This window comes from Macrotis lagotis, chromosome 1, assembly GCF_037893015.1.
Source record: "Macrotis lagotis isolate mMagLag1 chromosome 1, bilby.v1.9.chrom.fasta, whole genome shotgun sequence".
Classification (NCBI taxonomy): Eukaryota; Metazoa; Chordata; class Mammalia; order Peramelemorphia; family Peramelidae; genus Macrotis; species Macrotis lagotis.
The window spans coordinates 694,841,627-694,863,218 of record NC_133658.1 but is presented as its reverse complement, the minus strand read 5'-3'; the positions used below and the strand labels follow the sequence as shown (position 1 = coordinate 694,863,218).

Below are 21,592 nucleotides of genomic sequence, written 5' to 3'. Positions count from 1 at the left end.
CTTCCTCCAAAAAAGTTACTAAAGTTTAGGATCTATTTTGTAATTAAATGGGTATTTATTTTTTCCTTTAAAAATGTATTGATGTGTTGTTCTGTTTTTACATTATAAAAATTTCTCTTTTATTTTCTCCATTTCATTAAAGATCTCTTGTAGCAAAATAAAACAATTAAGCAAAACAGGCCTCATCTGAAAATTAATACAATACTCCACTTCCATAATAGCTCCCAACCTTTATATTTTTAAATATTTTAATGAACAGAAATTAATTTTCTCTATCTATATCCTCAACTCCATTAAAAAAGAAAAATTCTTCATAACATATATGCATCGTAAAACATAACAAAGTCTCCCATTTTCTGAATATAAATGTATGTATGTCTATATGCCTACATATATACCTTATTTTCTGTCAAGATAATTGGACCTCTGAAATCAATGATAGTCATTGCATTGATCATAATTCTTATAGTTTTTAAAAGCTATTGATCCTTAAAATGGTGTTATTATATAAATTGTTCTGTTTTGCTCATTTAATTCATCAGTTAATAAATATATTCAAAACTGTTCATTTTGTATTATATTAACATTATAGCATAAATTCTCTTGGTTCTGCTTACTTTGCTTGGCTCCCATTCATATAAATATTTTTATGTCCCTGAAATAACCTATTTGCTTAATTTTAATTTTTTTTTTTAGCTTTTGCAAGGCCATGAGGTTAAGAGACTTGCCCAAGGTCACATAACTAAGTTAAGTATTAAATGTCTGAGGTCTGATTTGAACCCAGGTCCTCTTGACTCCAGAGTTGGTACTCTGTCCATTGGGCCACCCTCTATTTGCTTATTTCTTATAACAAATGGTATTATGTCACATTTATTTACTGCAACTTATTTGACCATTTGACCATTTCTCAATAATTGTCCATCTCTTTCATTTCTAGTTTTTTTACTACTACAACCACCACCACCACCACCACCATCACCACCACCACACACACACATACACACACACACACACACACACACACACACACACACACACACACACAATTCCCTCAACCTGTTATAGGTAATTTTTATATAAATAAGACCTTTTTTTCCCTTATTTCATTGATCTCTTTGGGATATAAGCCTAGCAGTTATATTTAAATTTATTAAGTGCTTTCTGTACCCTAGTATCCTAGGTGACAGGGGTACAAGAAACAGCACTATAGTTCCTGTCCTTGTGGAATTTGTACTCTACTGGAGGAAATAATATATACATAAGTGCTTTTAAATTCATTATCTTACTTAATTATAACCAAACTCTTTTTTTTTAAATCAAAATAGATGCTATCATCCCCATTTTTTTTCAGATAAGTAAGATAGAGCTTGTGGAAATGCTTTGTCTTTGGTCACATATCAATTGATAACCAGCAACTGGACTTGAACCTCGGCCTGCCCAATCAAAGTCCAGTGCTATTTTCACACAAGCATGCATAGTACAATATAGATCATTATTGGGACAAAGACAATATGCCCTCAAAAAATTTGAATAATATAAGAAATAATCTAATCTGTCTTCTTCATTGTTCCAATGAGGAAAACAAGGACAAGAAAAGCTAAATGGTTTTACTAAGATCTCTGAGAGAGTTAGCCACAAGATTAGAATCTGAATTCTGTTATGTGATTAGAAATCTAACATCCCATTTTACACTCTGCAAGTAATCTATCAATTGAAATTTTCAGAGAATTGAAGAATATGTACTGAGAAAAACCTGTTGATTTGCCAATTAAGAGTTTTAGTGATTTTTGAGGGAGAATTTCAAGTTAGAAGTCAGATTTCCAGGGTCTGAGGTATGAATAGGTGAGCAAGTAGGAGAAGAAATTAGAATAAACTACCCTTTCTAAAAGATAAACAATGAAAAGGAAGAGAGATAATTGGACGATAATAGTTTGAAGGGGTGGAAGATTCAAGGCAAGCATTTTGTTTTTCAAAGTTAAGAGAGACCTCAACATGTTTTGACTGGATTAAGGAAACTGCCTAGACATGGGCACAGTGGCTAGGCTGTGACTTCAGTTACAACTCAGGCTTTCTCAACTTCCTTCTTTTTCATTTAGTTTTAGCACAAAGATAGCCCAGACTACATAGTCAGGTATTACTAGTGGGGTAATTAGACATTAGAAACACAAGAAGTCTGGTGATTCATGTTTGCACAAATACCTCCAGAAGGAACTTAGGAAGCATTATTAAGAACAATATAGATAGTCAGGGGAAAGAAGGGGCAAATAACTGAAGACCTTGGTCACTGTGGGTAGGAGAGGATGTCTCAATTTTTACTTCCAGTTGAAGATAAGGAATTCAAATGGGAAAGTCATTTAATATAAAATGAGTTTTGTTGACTAGAAAGATATCTGAGAATATATCTAGGATTTTTTTAAAAAATTGTCCTTCAAAAATAGTGGGCTCTCTTAGTATCTTTGCAATGTCAATAGGACAAGATCAATGTCCTCAGGATTCTGAGTACTCCCACTATTAGATTTATTAGATGATTTATACAAGAATAATACAGAGTAAGAAGTTATGAATGAGGTTCAATTTTTATTGATAGAAGGAATATTCATATCAGTAAGATAGCAGATTTATTTGAGTTTTGGATTTGTAATTACTAAAAATCAGTATGGCTTTGCCAAATTACTATAAAATTAATAAAATTTCTTTTTTTTTGAAAAAGCAACAAACCTGGTAGATCTAAGAAATTATATTGAAATACAGATATAGATACATATATATTATATAAAGTTATATGCTTAGATTTCAAATTATGTGATAACCTTATTCTTGTGAGAGAGAAATATATAATCTAAATGACTTTACTTTTAAATGGATTTGGAACTGACGTAATGACTATACACAGAGAACCATTTGTTGATCAGTGCCGTGCCAACTAAGGGGGAAATAGTTAGTGGAGAGTCACAGAAACCTGTCCTTGTATATGTACAATTCAATATTTTCATCAGTTACTGGGATGAAGGTATAAATGATATCCTTACAGATATACATTGGCACTGGGTGGCTAGATGGCACAATAGGTAGGGCACCAGCCCTGAAATCAGGAGGACCTGAGTTCAAATCCTACCTCAGACACTTACTAGTTTTGTGACCTTGGCTGAGTCATTTAACCTTGACTGACTCTCATCCAGGGGCCATCTCTAGCATCCTAATTCATATCTGGTCACTGGATCCAGATGGCTCTATTGGAGAAAGCGAGGCTAGTGACTTAGTACAGCACTCCCTCACTCAAATCCAATTCATGTTCATGTCATGTCATTGCTTCTATGATGTCATGGCCTTCTTTGGAAATGAAGAACAAACATCAACACATAACATGAATATTAGAGAAGAAAGCTAACCACGAAAAAGTTAATATATTGCACCTAAGAACCTGGAGTAAGGAAGTTCTCAGCACTCTAGAATGATGATCTAATTTAAATAAGATAGAGATAAATGTTAAATTTTACAATTGGGCTAAAAAAAATGAAATTTACAAATTTAGAATCAGGGAATCATGGCTAAACAATCATTTCTATTGAAAAAGTCCAGAGGTTTAAATGGACTGGGTTTTTAAGACTAGAAATCCCCATCTTGTCCAGGTTAGAAGTGCAGTGACCACACACAGTCCAGTCTTTCTAATGATCAACTCCTGGTCTTTTCTCCTTCCCAGTTAAGCTCCATTTTTGGCCAGAATGGATTTGGTCCTCCTTAGAGGCAGGAGCTAATAAATTGGTGACTGACTTAACTACTTAAGCCTAGTTCTATTGCAGTTTAGAAGAACTCAAACAGTCTACAAGGTTTTACTTCCCTAGTACCAGGCCACCATGCCCAACTATAACATTTCTTAAAAATACTTCTCAGATTCTGTAATCTACACCAAAGGAATATGAGTCTTTGTTAGGGATTGATGTGAGGCTAGGGTAGAAGAAATAATGAAGTGAGAAGTGTTTGGGAAACATGGGACACAGTGGGAAAATCAGAGCTGGATGAAATATTATAATGAAGGAATTTTGATCAGCCCCCTGAAGGCAGCAGAAAGACCCTGGGTTCCTTAAGGACAGGTAGAGGAGATATCAGGAAGAGAAGAGCAAAAAGAGAGCTAAGACTTTACCAAAGATAAATTCTAGTTTGCATTGTTGGTTTGAACAGATTTCCTTGCTCTAGAGAACAAGCTAACTTCCATTTTATTTTCTAAAGCCTCTACTGCCTCTTTGTCTTCCTAAGATATCAACATCCCTGAGTCACTTAAAGAAAGCTAGGGACGGTAAAGTTTGGAATCTACTTAATCTAAATTGAGAAAATGGGAGTTGGATAGGAAAAAAAGATGGATGATTAAACAAAAGGAAGAGAAAGGAGAGTTTGTGGACTTAGAACTCAGCAAACACTGTTGAAGATACTTTTTTTTTTTGGTGAAAGAGAAGAAACTGACTTGCCCAGCGTTACAGGTGCAAGAATTTTCTGAGAGCCATTAGGGAATCTTACTGTTTCACTGAGATGCCTTTTTCTTTACTCCAGCAATTCTCCAAAGATTTGATTCAATGATATAAAAGCAACACTCACATCATTGTGGAAAGAGTATTAGATTCACAATCACAGTCCCTGAGCTTCTAAGTATCAGTTATATGCCATTGGGCAAGTCATCATACCTCTTGGTAAGAGGAGGGTTGAGTTAGATGACATCAAACATCTCTTCTAGCTCTAAATCTACAAGCATCTTATAAAGATTGTGAATATCATGAAGTTTTTTGAATTAATTTTGCTCAAAGTTTGATTTGATTACTAACAAATTGTATTTTTATTTATTCTTATAGAACATAATTATCTATTCACAACTTTGGGGGAAATTCTGGATAATGCTAATAGATAATAACTTGGTCATCATCATCATTATGGAATGATTTAAGGCTTAGCATACATTATCTCATTTGATCTCCACAAAACCTAAGATGCCAGAGATACCTACCATGCATTTTATTCTTAGAATAACCAATGGGGCCAATTGTGGAAGGAGCTACTTTTATTACTTAAGAATCAGTAGATAAATGCTCTTGAAACGGAGAAGGCAATGACTTTATAGATTTACTATGCATTCATTACTGAAAATTATATATATTAGAAATCAATCAGTTAAAATTCTGTTCACTTTTCTTTGATAGTATAAGCATAGCAAAACAATAAATCCCACACTTCCGTTTCCAACTAATCTATTTTTGTACAGAACATTATTTTTGTTCAGAATATATATGCTGAGTATTTCAAGATAAGGATGATACTTTATTTGAATAGACGAAGTCCTTAACAAAAAAAAAAAACTGTAATTAAGTGTAAATTAGTGCAAATAGTGAATTATGTGACCAGGTTGCATTTAATCAAAATCACAATATTCAGACATAATTATAAAAAATAGGTTCATTGGTCCCAGAACAATGAAAATATGCAGCTCCAATTTGAATAGTACAATCATTTCAGGAAATTGATTATTTGCAATGATCAGTACCCAACTGTACTATCTTTCCCTACCTCTTAGCACTCTGAATAAATTCACTAATATTACTACTTCAGAAAAGGCAACTTAAAATGTATTCTGAAATATAATAGCTGTGGAGCCACCTATAGAAGGTCCAAATGGTCAATAATATATATATTTTCATTATCTGCTTAGTTGAGGATATTATTGGCCCAATACTTAATAAACTATTATGTTGCACAATTATGCCTATCAGTACATGCTATAATACAGCTCAACTATATGATCCAACTAATTTTCAACTAAGGGCATGGTTGGCTTTTCATTTCATGGTGTATTATCTTCTGGGTTGCACTCAAACAGCCATTGTTTTATAGCTATAAAAACTCTGGCTAATTGCAAATCATTAAACTTTTGATCCAACCAATTCAAGATCATTCCCCATAAAATGCAGAGGCATATCGTGGTTTTGCAGATAGACAAAATTAAACACTATTAAATCAGTGATGCTTTCCTTGCTTGGAAACTAAGGGAATAAATAACACTTTCCTGAGAAACCAGACGAAATGAAAAGAAACATCACTAGACTCTAAAGTACCTGTAAAAGAACTCCTGGTGAATATTCACCTTCTTCTAGGACAAGTTTTGAACCATACCAGAAGGCTAATGAATAACTCATAAAAATGATACACCACATATAGCCAGTAAATAATCCCATTATGATCCCTTTTCGAATCCCCCAGCGTTGGGCAAACACAAGATTTTTTTCATACCTGTGAAGAAAGAACAAAGAAAAAGGGACATGCTTTACAATTATTGGGAATATATAGTTAGAAAATTATTTCCTATCCCATTGTCATAGAACATAGTTCCCCCACACAAATAATTACAACATCATGGTGTTTCTGGATCGTGATCTGCAATTTTAACCATCCACCCCAAGACATTCTGTGGTTTCTATTCCACATGTTCTATTTTTAATAAATTTGAGAAATGAAAAAAATTTAAACTTACTGAGCTTACATTCCAAAAGTTTTCTACTTTAGATAACTAACCTACCTCCTACCTCCCCAATCATAACAAAGCAATCTATTTTTCATTTGTATGAATTTGTATGAACACAGTTTTTCATTGTATCTTTATGTAATTTTTTTATCCCCCCACAGAGATCTCATTTCAAGTTCTTTGTTTATTTACAGAGCAATATGGCATAAAAATATTATGACTTCAATTTATTATTAACAATAAAATAATTAACAAGTTTCAAGGATAAGGTAAATTCAGAGGAAGATTTTTACTTCAGGTAAAATCTGAATTATATGACTTTGGAAAGACCTTTCAATCAAATAGTCCATCATTCAATAATTATTGATTTTGGAAGACTTTGCAGTATATAGTTTGACCTCTTAAAATTTTAAGACTGTAACTTTAGGGCAAAAAAATATCAAAGATTAGTCAATCTAACTTTTAAAAATGAAGAAACCAAGTGTAGTTACAATGTTACAATCAGATTTTCAAGCATGACCATTGTCTCCAAATTTTGCAATGTTTCCACTCTAACATTTTACCTATCAGAAGAGGCAGAGGGATTTCTGCAAATCCTATAAAGCCTTTCAGTTCAGAAATGAGGAAGAGCAACTGTCCTGATTTTTTAAAAACAAAAAAAGGAAAAAAGTTGAATTTGAGATCAACTCCTAGCAAATTCTTACAACATATTATTAAAGGGAAATCTTTTTAAACATCTAGGAAAAGCTCTCAATGAGCCAATGTGACTATCAAAAATAAGTCAGGCCAGACTTCCTTTTTAAAAATGGCTACTAAACTTGTAGATCTTGGAAATATTAGCAGATATATCTTTCTTGGATTTTGGCAAAGCATCTGACACCTGTCTCTCATGTCAGTCTTAAGAAAAGAATAGAGTGATGTGGTAGAGACAAAAATGCACTTAGATAGATTTAGAACTGCATTAATAACTGGACCATGAGAACTTGGAATGAAGTTTCCTGTGGAGGACTCTTTCAATCTTTATGTGACCCATGTCAGTGATTTGGATAAAGGTAGAAATGGCATGTTTATTGATTTTATAGACAACCCAAAGCTTAGAGGGTGGTTGAGACACAAGAAGACACAGTAAGAATTAAATAGATCTTGCGATATTAGAAGACAGTTTGCAGATCTCTGCAGTCCACAATCCTTCCTTGTGCTGCAAACCAGTTTTCTATTTGAGCTTGATACCACTGGGTTAGATCAAATACAATGAAATATAATAGAGATCAATGTGAAGTCTTAAACTGGGATTCAAAAATCAATTTTAGAAATGTAAGATAGGGAACATCATCTAAAAAAGACCTAGGGATTTTTAATGAACTTCAATATGAGTGAACAGTGAGAAATGGCAGTCCTGCAGAGCTAATTTAATCTTAGGAAGTAGAAGTTTTCCTGATCAGGCACCATATGGAACAATAATTGATAAGTTTTGTTGATAAAGTGTTCAGAGAAGGACAGTGAAGATTGTGAAAGGCCTGGAGATCTCATGGTATAGGAATGTTTAGATTAGAAAAGACAAAATAAGGGGAAGTGATAACTATATTCATATATGTGAAAATCTGCCTTGTAGAAAATAATTTAGACTTTTGCTTGGCCATGAAGGACCAGACTGAGGAAAAATTTTTACAATAAGTTTCTCTCATAAGTGTCTTATTTCCAAGATATAAGGAACTGAATCAAATTTATAAGATCAAGAGTCATTCCCTCAGTATGAAATGAAAAGTTTTCAAAATATAGGATAGGACAGTTTTAAAAAGAAAAAAAAATACAACTCCTTAGTAATCACAGTGGGGGGGGTGCTTTAAATAACTAATAATTAGAAAAACACAATTTAAAGAAACTTTGATATTCTACCTCATATATAACCAATCTGGCAGATGAAAAAAGAAAGAAATGACAAATATCAGAGAGTTTGTGAGGAAATAGCTACATGGTTGGTAAAGTTGTGAATTGGTCCAGAATTTCTGGAAAGCAACTTAGAAATATGCCCATAAAATTACCAAAATGCACATATATTTCTTGATCCAGATAAACTACAATTAGGCCTATACTCCCCAGATATATATATATATATATATATATATATACATATATAAATTGATGCAGAGTAAAGAAAAAAGAAAAAGAACCAGGAAAAGATTTATTCTATGAAAACAACTTTATAGAGAAAAACAACTTTGAAAAACTTTAGAACTGTGATGAATACATTATAAACTTGTAAGAGATTAATAGTTTTAGACATGGCTAGTATAGAAATTGATGGGGTGGATGGCTTGGGATAAGGTTCTAGGTACTGGAAAGGAACCATGGGCGGGGAGGAATTCTGGAAGATGGAAATTAGGAAGGAACAAATTTCAAGCATAGAGAATGTCTTGTGAAACTCAAAATGGAATGTTGAGTTGAGTTCCAGGGAAAAGTAGTGATTAGTGATTCTAATTGTCTGGAACACAAAATGGTTGAAAGGGCACAATGTAAAATTCCAGTGAAAACATAAGTTGAAGCCAGTTTGTAGGAGGCACTATCTATTGTATTTTCCTATCTTCTGTTGAATTCCTTGAAATAGTTATCAGTGTTTTAGGAACTAAGTTGAGGCAGTTAAGATAATGGGGAAGACACTAGTGACACTTAAAAATAAAAACAACATTTTTATTCGAAAAATACAAAGGAACTAACCTTTCTACCGCTTTCTTTTCACCACCAAAAGCAGCCACTGTTCTAATTGAGGAAAGAATTTCATCAGCTACAGATCCAGCTTTGGCATATGCCTTCAACTCTCTGCCAGTGAGTTTGGCCACACTCTGAAAGAACAATCGAGAGAGAAAAACCAGACACAGTGTAATAAAGTCAGCTAATTTGTCATTGTGGTGCATTCTCTTACTAAATAAACCATTTCTCTGCATGACAAAGCAGCTACATGAAACAATAGTCAAGGAGAACTACTTTCAAATCCCATTGGGCAAATCATTTAATTTCTCCTAGTCTAAGTTTTTCTCATCTTTAGATGAGATGGGAAAATGGGGATAATCACGATACCTACTTCCCAAAGTTGTTGTGAGGAGCAAATCATTAGTTTATTGAATTATCATTAATGAATTAACACATTTAAAGTAATTTACAAATCTTAAAATTATATAAATGCCTACCTCTTATGATGATTCGATTAGACAAATAGAACAACTATTTATTAAGTAACTGTTATAGATTAATCTCTCAGGGTTCAATGAAATCTGTAGTAGGGGAGTTTAAATTCTACCTGGGGGTCAGGTGGGATAGGGGGATATAAATCACTTACAGTTATGTAAATACAAGGAAACTGAAAGAAGAAGAGAAGATGAGTAAAGGTGGGAGGGAAAGTTAAGAAGGCTTCCAAGAGGAAGCAAAACTTGAGTTGCTACTTGAAGAACTTGGAGATTCTAAGAGATGAGAATCAGGAAGGGGTATAGTATAGTCAAATAAGGCCACCAACCAGTACAAAGGCAAGAAGAACATAGGTGGAATGCTGATAAGACCAGTCGGAAGGTCTGGTTAGACAGGTAAGAGCCAGAATGGGGAGAATTTTAAAGACTAAAGTAAGGAGCTTATACAGACATACCTCAGAGATATTGTAGATTCACTTCCAGACCACACAATAAAGTAAATAGCATGATAAACTATGTCACAATTTTTTTGGATTTCTTGTGCAGATAAAAATTATGCTCATATTATACTGTAGTCTATTAAATGTGCAATAGTTCTATGTCAAAACAATGTACATATCTTAATTAAAAATATTTTATTGCTAAAAAATGTTAATCAGCATTTGAGCCTCCAGCAAGTTGTAATCTTTTTGCTGATGAGGGGTAGGGGTAAGGGGGGGGGTCTTGCCTTGATGGCAGTGGCTACTAACTGATCAGGGCAGTGGTTGCTGAAGGCTGGAGTGGCAGTGGCAATTTCTTAAGGCAATAATGAAGTTTGCTAGCTCAGTTGACTCTTCCTTTTACTTGAATACTTAGAGGCCATTGTAGGGTTATTGATTGGCTTGATTTCAATATTGTTGTGTCTCTCTCAGGAATAGGGAGACCAGAGGAAGCTGAGAGAGAGACTGGAGAACTTCTAGTCTATGGAGCAGTCATAACACATACAGCATTTATCGATTAAGTTCACCATCTTATGGGGTGGGTTGTGGCATCCCAAAACAATTATAATAGTAGCATTAAAATCCTTGATCTCAGTACATGATAACAGATAAAATAGTAATGAAAACGTCTGGAATGTTGCAAGAGTTACTAAAATGAGACAAAGAGATACAATGTGAGCACATGCTTTTGGAAAAATGATGCTAATAAACTTGCATGACACAAGGTTGCCACAAACTTTCAATTTGTAAAAATGCAATATCTGCAAAGCTCAATATAGTGAAGTGAAATAAAACAGGGTGTATGTGTATTTTGTCCTTAAGGCAATAAGGAGTAAAGAATCAGATTAATATATCAGGAATATTAGTTTGGCAACTGAGTGGAGTATGGATTAGCAAGGAGAGAGGAGCAACAAGAACAATTAGAGGGCTATTGTGATAATCTATGCAAAAGGTAATGAAAGCCTATATAAGAATACTGTGGCTAAGGTGAGAAAAGAACATGTGTAAGAGATGTTGGTATATAGTCCATTTTGGACTATAACCAAGAGAGTTTGGTTATCTAAATACCAAAAGGATTTAAATATAAGACCATATTATAAAATCTCTTGAGCTGGGGTACGTGAGCTTGATTTTTAAAAACATTTTGATAAGCATTTCAATATGACTGGTTTCCTCTGTAATCCTCTATATTGTGTTTAATACATTTAAAGACATTATATTGAGGAGATTGTAAAATAGATGCATGAAACAAACAAAAAAAACATAAGAATTCCTGATCTAACCTTTTAATTATATTATTATGAAGCAATTAGGTGGCACAGTGAATCCAGTACTAGAACTGGAGTCAGGAAACCTTGAAATCAAATCTAGTCTCAGATACTAACTAGCTGTGAGCAAGTTAATGTTACTTAACTTGTCACTTAACCCCTTTCTGCAAGTTTCCTCTGCTGTAAAATGGAGACAATAATAATGCCTCTCTCATAGGGCTGTTGATGACCAAAAACGATAATATTTGTAAAGTGCTTAGCACCTGAATTACTTAATCATGCTTATTGCCTCCCTCATCCTATAGCGAAACTTTTGTGTCAGATAGAGTTTGCCAATTCTGATTGATAAGTTAGCTATGGAGATTTATGCCAGCTTTTGAAATGGTCTATGAATCTGTTTTCAGTTATAATGGGAAATATGCTCAGCCTAGAACAGAATTTTTTTCTCAGTCTAGAACAGTATATTTTTAACATACTCTTTGTGCTTGAGTTTTAGACTCATCTAGTTTATTATTTGTTCTAATATGAATTTCTTCTAGTATGGAATAATAAATAATAATAATAATGATAATAAGTAATGCTCATTGTCATTAAGTTAAGTTTGTTTTGATAGCTTAGGCTACTCCTAAACACTTATGCTTCCTTCTACCAAAAAGCTATAATGATTAGGACTATGACATTCCACAAACATCTGTAAAATGGGTGTAGTGCCTGTTTCAGAGGTTTGGGGAGAAAAGTGCTTTTCAAGCCTTAAAAATGCTTTATGAATGTGAGGTTTGTTAAGCACTATGTACCACACTTTGTACTAGACAGAAAGAAGTCCCAAGATGAAATAATGAGACCCCATGCTTTCATTAAAGGTAATTGATTACACTGATTATTTGGTAGAGAGACCACTACATTTAGAAGTATCTTTTCCTCACTATTTTCCTATCTCTGGCCATACCTCTTATGTCTTATCAGGGACCTAAAACATCACAGCTGACAACTGATAGGAATAATGCTCTTTGAGATGGTACTCAGGGAAAAACAATTGCCTACTTTCAGCTGTGTTACTGAAATCAGTTTTTTCTGAAGATGGATGAATTCCCAAGAGACAGTCTTACCAGGCCAATGACTGTTGCTCCTACTCCAAGGAGAGGACTGACTGAAAGCATAACCAAGGTCAGTTTCCAGCCTTGGTAAAATCCCAACAGAAATCCACAAACACAAGTGGTCATGCGCTGGATAAAAACGGCGACTTGGTCAGCAATGGCATCGTTGATTTTATTAATATCGCTGCAAATAAGAAATGCTGTGATTTCAAAAAAACTGGGTTTTGTCCATTGAAATGCCATTTTCAGATGTTTTCCATTCATTTCCAGTTAACGAGTCTCCTTCCACTGTACACTAGGCTAATGTCTTGGTTTTCTCATCTGTAAAATGGGGGAGGGGAGGTTTGAACTAGATGACTTCTATACTCCTTTTCAACTCTATACCTATGATTCTATGATACTACTCAAACACAGAATAATGTGATATATAAGGACTCTTAGGAAGTCATTCAATCCATTCCATTATTTTCACATAAAATTTTCTCTTATCTTTCAGACAGATTGGTCTGCATTTTTTTTTAAGTTTTTACAAGGCAATGGGGTTAAGTGGCTTGGCCAAGGCCACACAGCTAGGTAATTATGAAGTGTCTGAGGCTGGCTTTGAACTCAGGTACTCCTGACTCCAGGGCCGGTGTTCTATCCACTGAACCACCTAGCCGCCCCTTGGTCTGCATTTTTTAAAGGATTTACAAAGAAGTGGCTAATTGAGCTCCACTCTGTAGCAAAAGTTATTCCTGTTCTGTTTCAGGGAATATGCAATATAGGCAGCATCCAAACATTTCATGTTTTTGGAAATTCTCACAAAAACTGTATCTACAGGGATTAATTTGTAAGGACTTACAAGTCCAATTCAATTTGCTAAACCTGTTCTATTATGACCTTATTCAGAAGTTCATGCCAAAAGCTGCAGACCAATATTTGTGATTTCCATTTGCAACTATTCTTTTTCCAGCATGTTTTGGATCCTGGAATTATCTTCTATGTTAGGTGAGCTAATCAACTTCCCATTTTATTCTCCTGCTGCATCCTATCCTTCAGTTTTCTCTTCTTTTTCTTTTCAGGCTTAAATATCCCTTCTCCCTTTTTCATAATACCAACTTTCTCATGTTTTGATTATCACCAGAGACTAAAGTAAGTTTTCCATTTGTGATTGTATAATTATTATAAGTTGGCAATGTTGGTTGGTTATAGGCAGGCCTTCATTCTTGAAAAGGATCAAAATGACATTACTATATTTGAAACAAGTTAAAGTTTGTCCAAGTGTAGTTGATCAGACCAAGACAAGTTCAGAACTCTCTACCACAAGTCAGAAACAAAAAGACTATGTAAACATTTGGAATGTTGTGAGAGTTACCAAAATGTGACAAAGAGATACAATGTGATCATATGACATTGGAAAAATGACAATATATAAGACATAAAAATGCCACTTTTAGGAAGTACCATTTTGAAGATTAACACATCAGAAAAATTATAGAAGAAATTATTTCAATGTATCATCTAGTCTGGAAACATATGTAGATATATGAATGTAAACAGGATATTCCAAAGTGCAGGTTTAAGCTTTGTGACTTTGTGTATTATCTATGTATGATTGTGTATATACATATATACATATAGTATTTCCAAAAAAGTGCCCCAAAAGCATAGTTAAATCTATGTGTCCCAAAAGTGTCTATATATACATACATATATATATATATATATATATATATATATATATATATATATGATAATATCCTCTTCTTTAGTAAATACTTTGGTTGTGATATACAATGATATCCATATTTTGAAACACTGTTATGCTGCTAATCTACTTACTCTGAGATCCTGGTATTCAGTTCTCCCACTGAATTGCAATCAAACCAGCCTATTTCCATTCTCATTACTTTCCTAAAGTAAGCTTGTCTTATTTTCTTTGTCTGATGAGCTGCAGCAATTACCCAAAAGCATATCTGGGAAAAAGTAATAGAGGTTTTTAGTATGATGATATTAAAATTCCATTCCAACAAATTTCACATTATCACTCTAATAACAAACTACTTTTAAAATAGCATTGGGAGCAAAAGAAGAGAGAGAATTTACAAGATGCTGTGCATTAATGAGTGACTGACTCTGTACCTGTCTACTTAGTTCTCATAAGGCATAGGAGCTATCAAAAAGGTATTGGGTTTTGGTTTTTTGTGGACTTGGGGTCATAAGATGTAGAGCCAGAAGGGACCATAGACGTCATTTTGTATGACCTCTTCATTTAACAGATAAGGAAACTAAAGCCCATAGAAATTAAGTGCCCAAGGTCATTGAGATAATTAATAGAGATAGGATTCAAATTTAGGTATCTTACCCTCTTGTCCTACAGGGATTAACCATAATTCCTTAGCCTTCTATATTGCCTATATAGGTTTCTTTTATATATGTGCACAAAAGTTACCCATAAGTCTTTAGGAATAGGTTGCTGGCTAGCAGTCAAGTCTCAGATCAAACCAGGCAAAAGTCATGATATGAGAGGAGAATAAGAGAGGAGTGGGAGACTTTCTTTTCACCATCACAAAACAGGACATGGTATTACACTCCCGCCAAGATATAAAGGGAGAAACAAGTTGATTCATTCTGACAAAAAATAATTTTATCTTTGGAAGTCTTAAGTCAGCAATGAATTTGATGTTTCTCCCACAAAAGAGTAGCCAACAAATGATTTATTTTTGTTTTGCAAAAAAGGTCAAGTAGACACTTTGTATGTGAATATGTGGAGGATCTGAAAATAGATTTTAGGAGGCCTGTGAAGCTGGAGAGGAAAATTACATCTTTTCTTAGATACAATTGGATTCTTTGGTGCTCCTATATATTTTATTTTGTACATTTAAAAGCATTATTCTGAAAGGATGTTCTTAGGTTTCACTAGACTGCCAAAAGGGTCCATGTGAAGGACTCCTGACCTGAGTCACATTCAGGGATCTTTACATCTTTCAAATTTCAAGGGACGGAAAGGCAGTTTGGTTAGGAAAGCAGAGGAAAAGAAGTTCAATTTTACTCTATTACTCTGAGATAATCTTTTCTTTAGAAAATATTAGCAAAATCTGGGTCATGACTTTGCAGAGGGTATCATATCCAGCTTTGAGCAAACCGATCATCTCCTCTCCCACTGAACTGCTGTCAGATTTTTAGAGAAATGTGGCACTAGTCTACTACCATCAAAACTTCCCTGGTATGTTGCAGAGAGATGTGGCACTGACTCTGAAGCCTTGGGCTCAAATGCTGTCTCTGCTGCTTACTGCCTTGGGCACATCCCTTTACCTCCTTGAGCCTCAGTTTCTTCATAGGTAAAACAGGAGAGGCCTTTAAGATTCCTTCTAGTTTTAGTTGTATGATCTTACATTATGGGAAGGAAACAAAGAAATAGACTCTTAATTCTCTAAATAAACTAAAAGGAGGCACATTGAAGAAAGTATTGAACTTGGAGTCAGGAAGTGCTGAGTTCAAATTCAAATTCAGACACAATCTGTGTGACCATGAGCAAGTCATTTAACCTTCTCTACCTCACCTCAAAGGATTACTGTGAGAATCAAATAAGGTAATTTTTTGTAAGGCATTTTGGAAACCTTAAAGCACTTTATAAATGCTAGTTATTATTATGGTAATGATTGTTCCCAAATGAGTTACCACCATAAATGTAATCTGCCTGAGAAACTGATTAAGAATCAAAATAACTTTGAACAAATTCATGTGAGTGCCACATGGAGGACATTTTTTACACTGCCTAAAGGGAATATCCCATCATTCTAAAAGTGATCAGATTGAAAAAAGAAATAAGGTATCAAATTTAACAATGAAAGGAAAAAAAAGGTACTTTTCCTTGATTCCCACACCAAAGACATTAACCCAACTCCACTGAGTATATAGTGGTCTCATAATTATTTGTACTCTTACAACATTTGATATGACATATTATTATCACTAACATATTAATACTATAGATATTGCATCATTTGGTCATTCATCCTATAAATAAGGCATTACCATTTCTGTCCTCCTATAAACAGATTAGGTAATTAAACCCCACAGAAGATAGCAACTTCTCCAAGGTAAATACCAAGCTGGTAAATTACAGAAGTGATTAAAATTAAGGACTTTTGGCAACTAAGTTCATAGCTTTTTTCTCCACACTAGTATTTCCCAACTTTGTAGATCAATAAAATGTCTGAATTCTCTATCATGAACCACTTCATTCCTAGGATCAGCTACTAGTATCAAGAGGAAGAAATAGAGAACTTAGAAAAAGGAGAAAAGGAAGAATGCAATCAGTAGAAGGGGAAGGAAAACAAAAACAAGAAAAGGAGAAATTAATTAATTTTAAAAAATAAGTTTATCAATTTTAAAAGGAAAACAATTTTGGTAGTAATAAGTTTTATGAATTGGTTAAGATTTTCCATAAAATAATTAGCAGTCAGGAAGATTTGAACAAATTTCATGATACTGGTCACAAATTAGTCATGGAACATTCATCTAGTCACAGTAAAGAAGGTCATAGCAAGGTAGCAGTGGAACAAAAAGGTATAGTCATCATAAATTCACCCATATTTTCAGCTTGTCCCACTGTTTGAATTAACCAATCAACAATCATTTCTTATGTGCTGGGCACTGTAGAAGTATAAAGAGTGAAATAAGCCCTTCTCTCTAGAAATTCACATTCATGGCTGTCTCTGTGTGTGTGTGTGTGTGTGTGTGTGTGTGTGTGTGTGTGTGTGTGTGTGACAAAAATCAATATAAATAAATTTGAGAAAATTAAATACAAGGTAGTTTGGTAGGGGATTACTAGTAGATGAGGGAATCAAAAGAAGCCTCATATTCAGAAGATGTTGTTTGGACTGGATCTTGAAGGAAGAGAGGTATTCTATGGAGTAAAGGGGAGGAGGGAATTATTCTAAATATGGGAACAGCCAGGGCAAAGAAAAGAAGATAGGAGCTGGAGAGTACCAGGTTAAAAAAAAAAACAGATAGAAGTAAGGTTTAGTTCGATTATAGATTGCAGGAAGTTTTTGGTCTTTTTTTTCAGGATAGAATTGTCTCTCTATTTCCTTCTATGATTATATTGAATTATTGAAAAGGAGAAACTGATCTGGGAATCTGAGAAACTTATTTTTATCTTTAGATTGACTACTGACTTGAAGGTTCAAGAAACTTCTTTGCCATGAATAATTAACATTTTTCAAATGTGACATGTACTATATAAAGATTACAGATGATGATACTGACTTGGAAGTATCCCAGGATGAAAACCAAAATACCGATTCCAGCATAGTAACTGGCAAATACGATCATCTCACTTTCAATGTCCAACAACCTTCAAAAGAGATAATATTTAAAAAGTCAGAAGTGTTGAGTGTCAAGCTACCTGGTAGAATTTAATTGAGGGGTAGATGTGATAATAATATTTATTAACACTCAATCAACAAATATTTTAAATGCCTATTATGTGCTAGGTCCTTTGTTTAGGTATTGGGGATGCAGAAGAAATCAACACTTTCAGGCAACTTAAGTTCAAAAGGAGGAAGCAACATACATAAACTATATACAGTCTAAATATAAAATGAATAAATCCAAATACAACATAAATACAAGGGAGTTTGGAGGGTAGGGTTGTCACACTGAAGGGAAAGGAATTAGGAAAGGTTTCATATTAAAGCAGTGTTTGAGCAGCATATTAAAGGAATAGAGGGACTCTATGGAGCAGAGTTAAGGAGGGAGGACATTCCAGGGAGGGTTGGGAGGTGGTACAGTGTATACAATATCAAACCTCAAGTCAGAAAGACTCATCTTCCTGAGTTCAAATCTGTGACTTTGGGCAAGTCACTTAACCCTGTTTGCTTCAGTTTATTTATCTTTAAAATGAGCTGGAGAAAGAAATGATAAATCACTCCAGTATCTTTACCAAGAAAATCCTAAATGGGGTCACAAAGTCATACATGACTGAAATAAGTGAACAACAACCACGAAACATTCCAGAGATGGTCAGTGCTAAGAATCTCAGAAGGAAAGTGGAGTATTGAATTTGAGGAACAAAGAGTAGTAAGTTTGGTTAGATCACAGAGTAAGGGAACGGGAGGAATGTCCAATGAGGCTGAAAAGATAGATTGGAACTTGGTTTCAAGGGACTTCAAAAGCTCATGACCCAAACTCAAATTATTTAAAAATCTGTTTTATCTCCTTGGCATTCCAGTTGAATCACAGAATGAAGCAGGAAGACTCACAGTAACAACACAGTAAAAATACAGCTGTTTTCATATTACAGATTGAGAAAATGGGCACATAAAGAGTGGGAAAAATCATGGGAATGAAAACTAGTCTATTGTCATATGCTATCTTGTAGTCAGGACTGGTCCAGGTGACCCTGAACACCCATCCAGTGTTCTAGCTGTGGTTTCTCCACTCATGCTCAACATAATGATAATTCTATATATAAAAAAGTTTTAAAATCTCAAACAGGCTGTCTGCAAAGTCTCTTAGATAGAATAATGTGAGCTGTAATTCAGGAGATTTAATGTCACCTCCTCCAGGAGTCTAAACCAATTTTATAGCTCTTCCATCTCAGGGTGATGTTATAAAAAATGTTCCTGTCACTTTCCCATGGGGGAAAATGTGTTTCATTAGCTTTGTCTGTATGCTGGGTACACCTCATGTAGTTCCATTATCCAGGATTATACTTAGTGCTACTGCCAAAGGCATTTATAGTAAATAGCATGGAAGGCACTTAGGCATGTTCCCAGTATAGTTACCAGGATTGTGAAATAAGGGGATATGAAACATTTAGGAATTACTTTAAGTTGGCAAAAATTGAAAACAAACCCATTGCCTTCATGAAAATCCCATTTTCAGAGATAGGACAGAATGACAATTGACTTGCAACTCTAGGAAAAGAAAGATACCAACTTAGAGTTATTGAACTTTATCACTAGAAGGGATCTTAGAAATCATCTAATCTGATTCCTCCTTATGGGTAAGCAAACTGAAAGGCAAAGAAATGATGTGATTTTTCTCAAAGTCACAGAAAATTAGTGGCAGAGCAGAGACTGGAACTTGGGATTTCCAACTCTCTTGTCCGGGGTTCTTTTCATTTAAAAAAAAAGTGGGTAGCTAGGTGGATGTAGTGGATAGAGCACTGGTCTTGGGGTCAAGAGGACAGGAATTCGAATCCAGTCTCAGTCACTGGCCACATACTAGCTGTGTGACCTTGGAATAGTCACTTAACCCCAATTGCCTGACATCTAGGATCATCTCAGTCATCCTGATTTATTTCTGACCACTGTACTCAGATGGTAGAGAAAGTGAGATTGGTGACTTAGCACAGCATCCCCTAACTCAAATCCAAATCACATTGTCATGACATCACCTCCCCCTATTGCCATGATCTTCCCTGAGAATGAAAGACAAATATCATTTCATTAAACTCTAATTAACTTTCCTTGCTACTTTCTCTAAGCTTCTTCATCCTATACTATTTCTACTCCTCAAAGATTTCTTCTTTAAATCCAAAGTCTAAAGATATCTATCTTTCCTTCCTTTGAATCTTAATAGCAATTGTCTGTATCATTATTCAAAAATTAAAAATAGATAGGTATTCCCCAATGAATGTTATTTATTGCCTCTGAAAATAAAACAAAGTAAGACATGAGATCAAAAAAATAGTTATAAGACATTCTGTTGGAACAATGTACACAGAGTAATAAGATGGCAGTCAAAGACTCAGAGGAATTTACACTGCCATGGATCATCTCCATCTAGTTTATTTGCATCATATGGTTCAATGAAAGGAGTAGAACATCTGGAATCAGAAGATCTGGGTTGAAATCTCAATTCTGTTCTTTACCACCTAACATTTCACCACTCTGGCCCCAAGTGTCTTTATTTGGAAAATAAGAAGGTTGGAGAAGATTACCATTAAGCTCCTTGCCAGCTTTGAATCTATTATTCTATGATCTAATCTTTTAGTAATATTATAATAGAGTTTCATGATGTCAACAGTGGTGTTTGTGTATAATGGTATGGTAATGATGCTATTGCAAAGTGGTATTAGCTAGGATCATGTAGCAAAAGGTTTGCTCATATGGCCTTATTATATCTCTTTTATGACCCCTTTGAATTATTATTGAAATTTTTTCTTGTTAATTAATTTTTCATTAATTAATCATTTATCACCTTTGTATTGACTTCCATCTTAATTAAAAGTCCGTTGAGAGTAAAGTCAATGATTATGATTCTTATATTCAGAATTCTTGATACAAAGTTGGACATAATAGATCGAGTCCTGTCCTTGGGCTGAGAAAGACCCAGTTTAAAGTCTACCTCAGACAAATACTAATTGTGTATATAATCAACTAGTAGAAGTTAAAATGCAAACTGCAGAGCTCATCCAGAAAATACTCTTTAATCGACCTCTTCCACATCAGTATCTGGTTTAGACATCAATGCTGCATTGGAAGACTGTACTAGACACTACTAAGTTTGCCTTTGGCCCTTTGCTGCAGATGGTAGGGACTGACTGTATGGGGGCTTCACATACCAGGAGCACAAATAGACATTGGCCATTTGTTTTAGGTGATCAGACTGTTAACTTCTTGGACTGGGTCTGAGGACAAGTCAGAATACTAAATTAGGAGGGTTGTGTCTGCTTTTATTCATCAGCTTTGTTCCAAGAGCTCAAAATTGTATCCTATCTATGAGATAGAAGGAAAATGGGAGGAAAGAGTGACCTATGTACCCATTTCTTTCCAGGTTGTATGAAGCAAAATATTCCAGGAAGAGAAAAAGAGGAACCAAATATTGTAATCTCTCCACCAGAGTAGATTATAAACCCTATGTACCTCAGTAGGATGATCATTACCTACAGTATATTTTATTCAAAGTAGAACATTTTACTTAAATACATCCTAGAGATACTTAATAAAAATTTCTTATTGAAGAAAAATGCAATTTATACAGTTGTCTGGGGGAGCTGGTTAAAAATAAATGTATTTGTCATATCTGATCCATTAACAGAAATAGGTTCATCATCTCACTAGATAAACAACTACAA

The 21,592-nt window shown here is 34.4% G+C and overlaps 1 protein-coding gene across 1 annotated transcript in view; it reads right to left on the bottom strand.

Annotated features, from left to right (window-relative positions):
* The window catches only part of LOC141507788 (bile salt export pump-like), a 157,461-nt gene that overhangs the window by 108,835 nt on the left and 27,034 nt on the right, over window positions 1-21,592 (bottom strand). The window contains exons 6-10 of the mRNA XM_074215775.1: window positions 17,776-17,863; window positions 14,344-14,477; window positions 12,535-12,706; window positions 9,218-9,342; window positions 6,096-6,270 (exon numbers count right to left, since the gene is read on the bottom strand). Coding sequence (XP_074071876.1) covers window positions 6,096-6,270; window positions 9,218-9,342; window positions 12,535-12,706; window positions 14,344-14,477; window positions 17,776-17,863 — 694 coding nt within the window. The remainder of the gene's footprint in view (window positions 1-6,095; window positions 6,271-9,217; window positions 9,343-12,534; window positions 12,707-14,343; window positions 14,478-17,775; window positions 17,864-21,592) is intronic.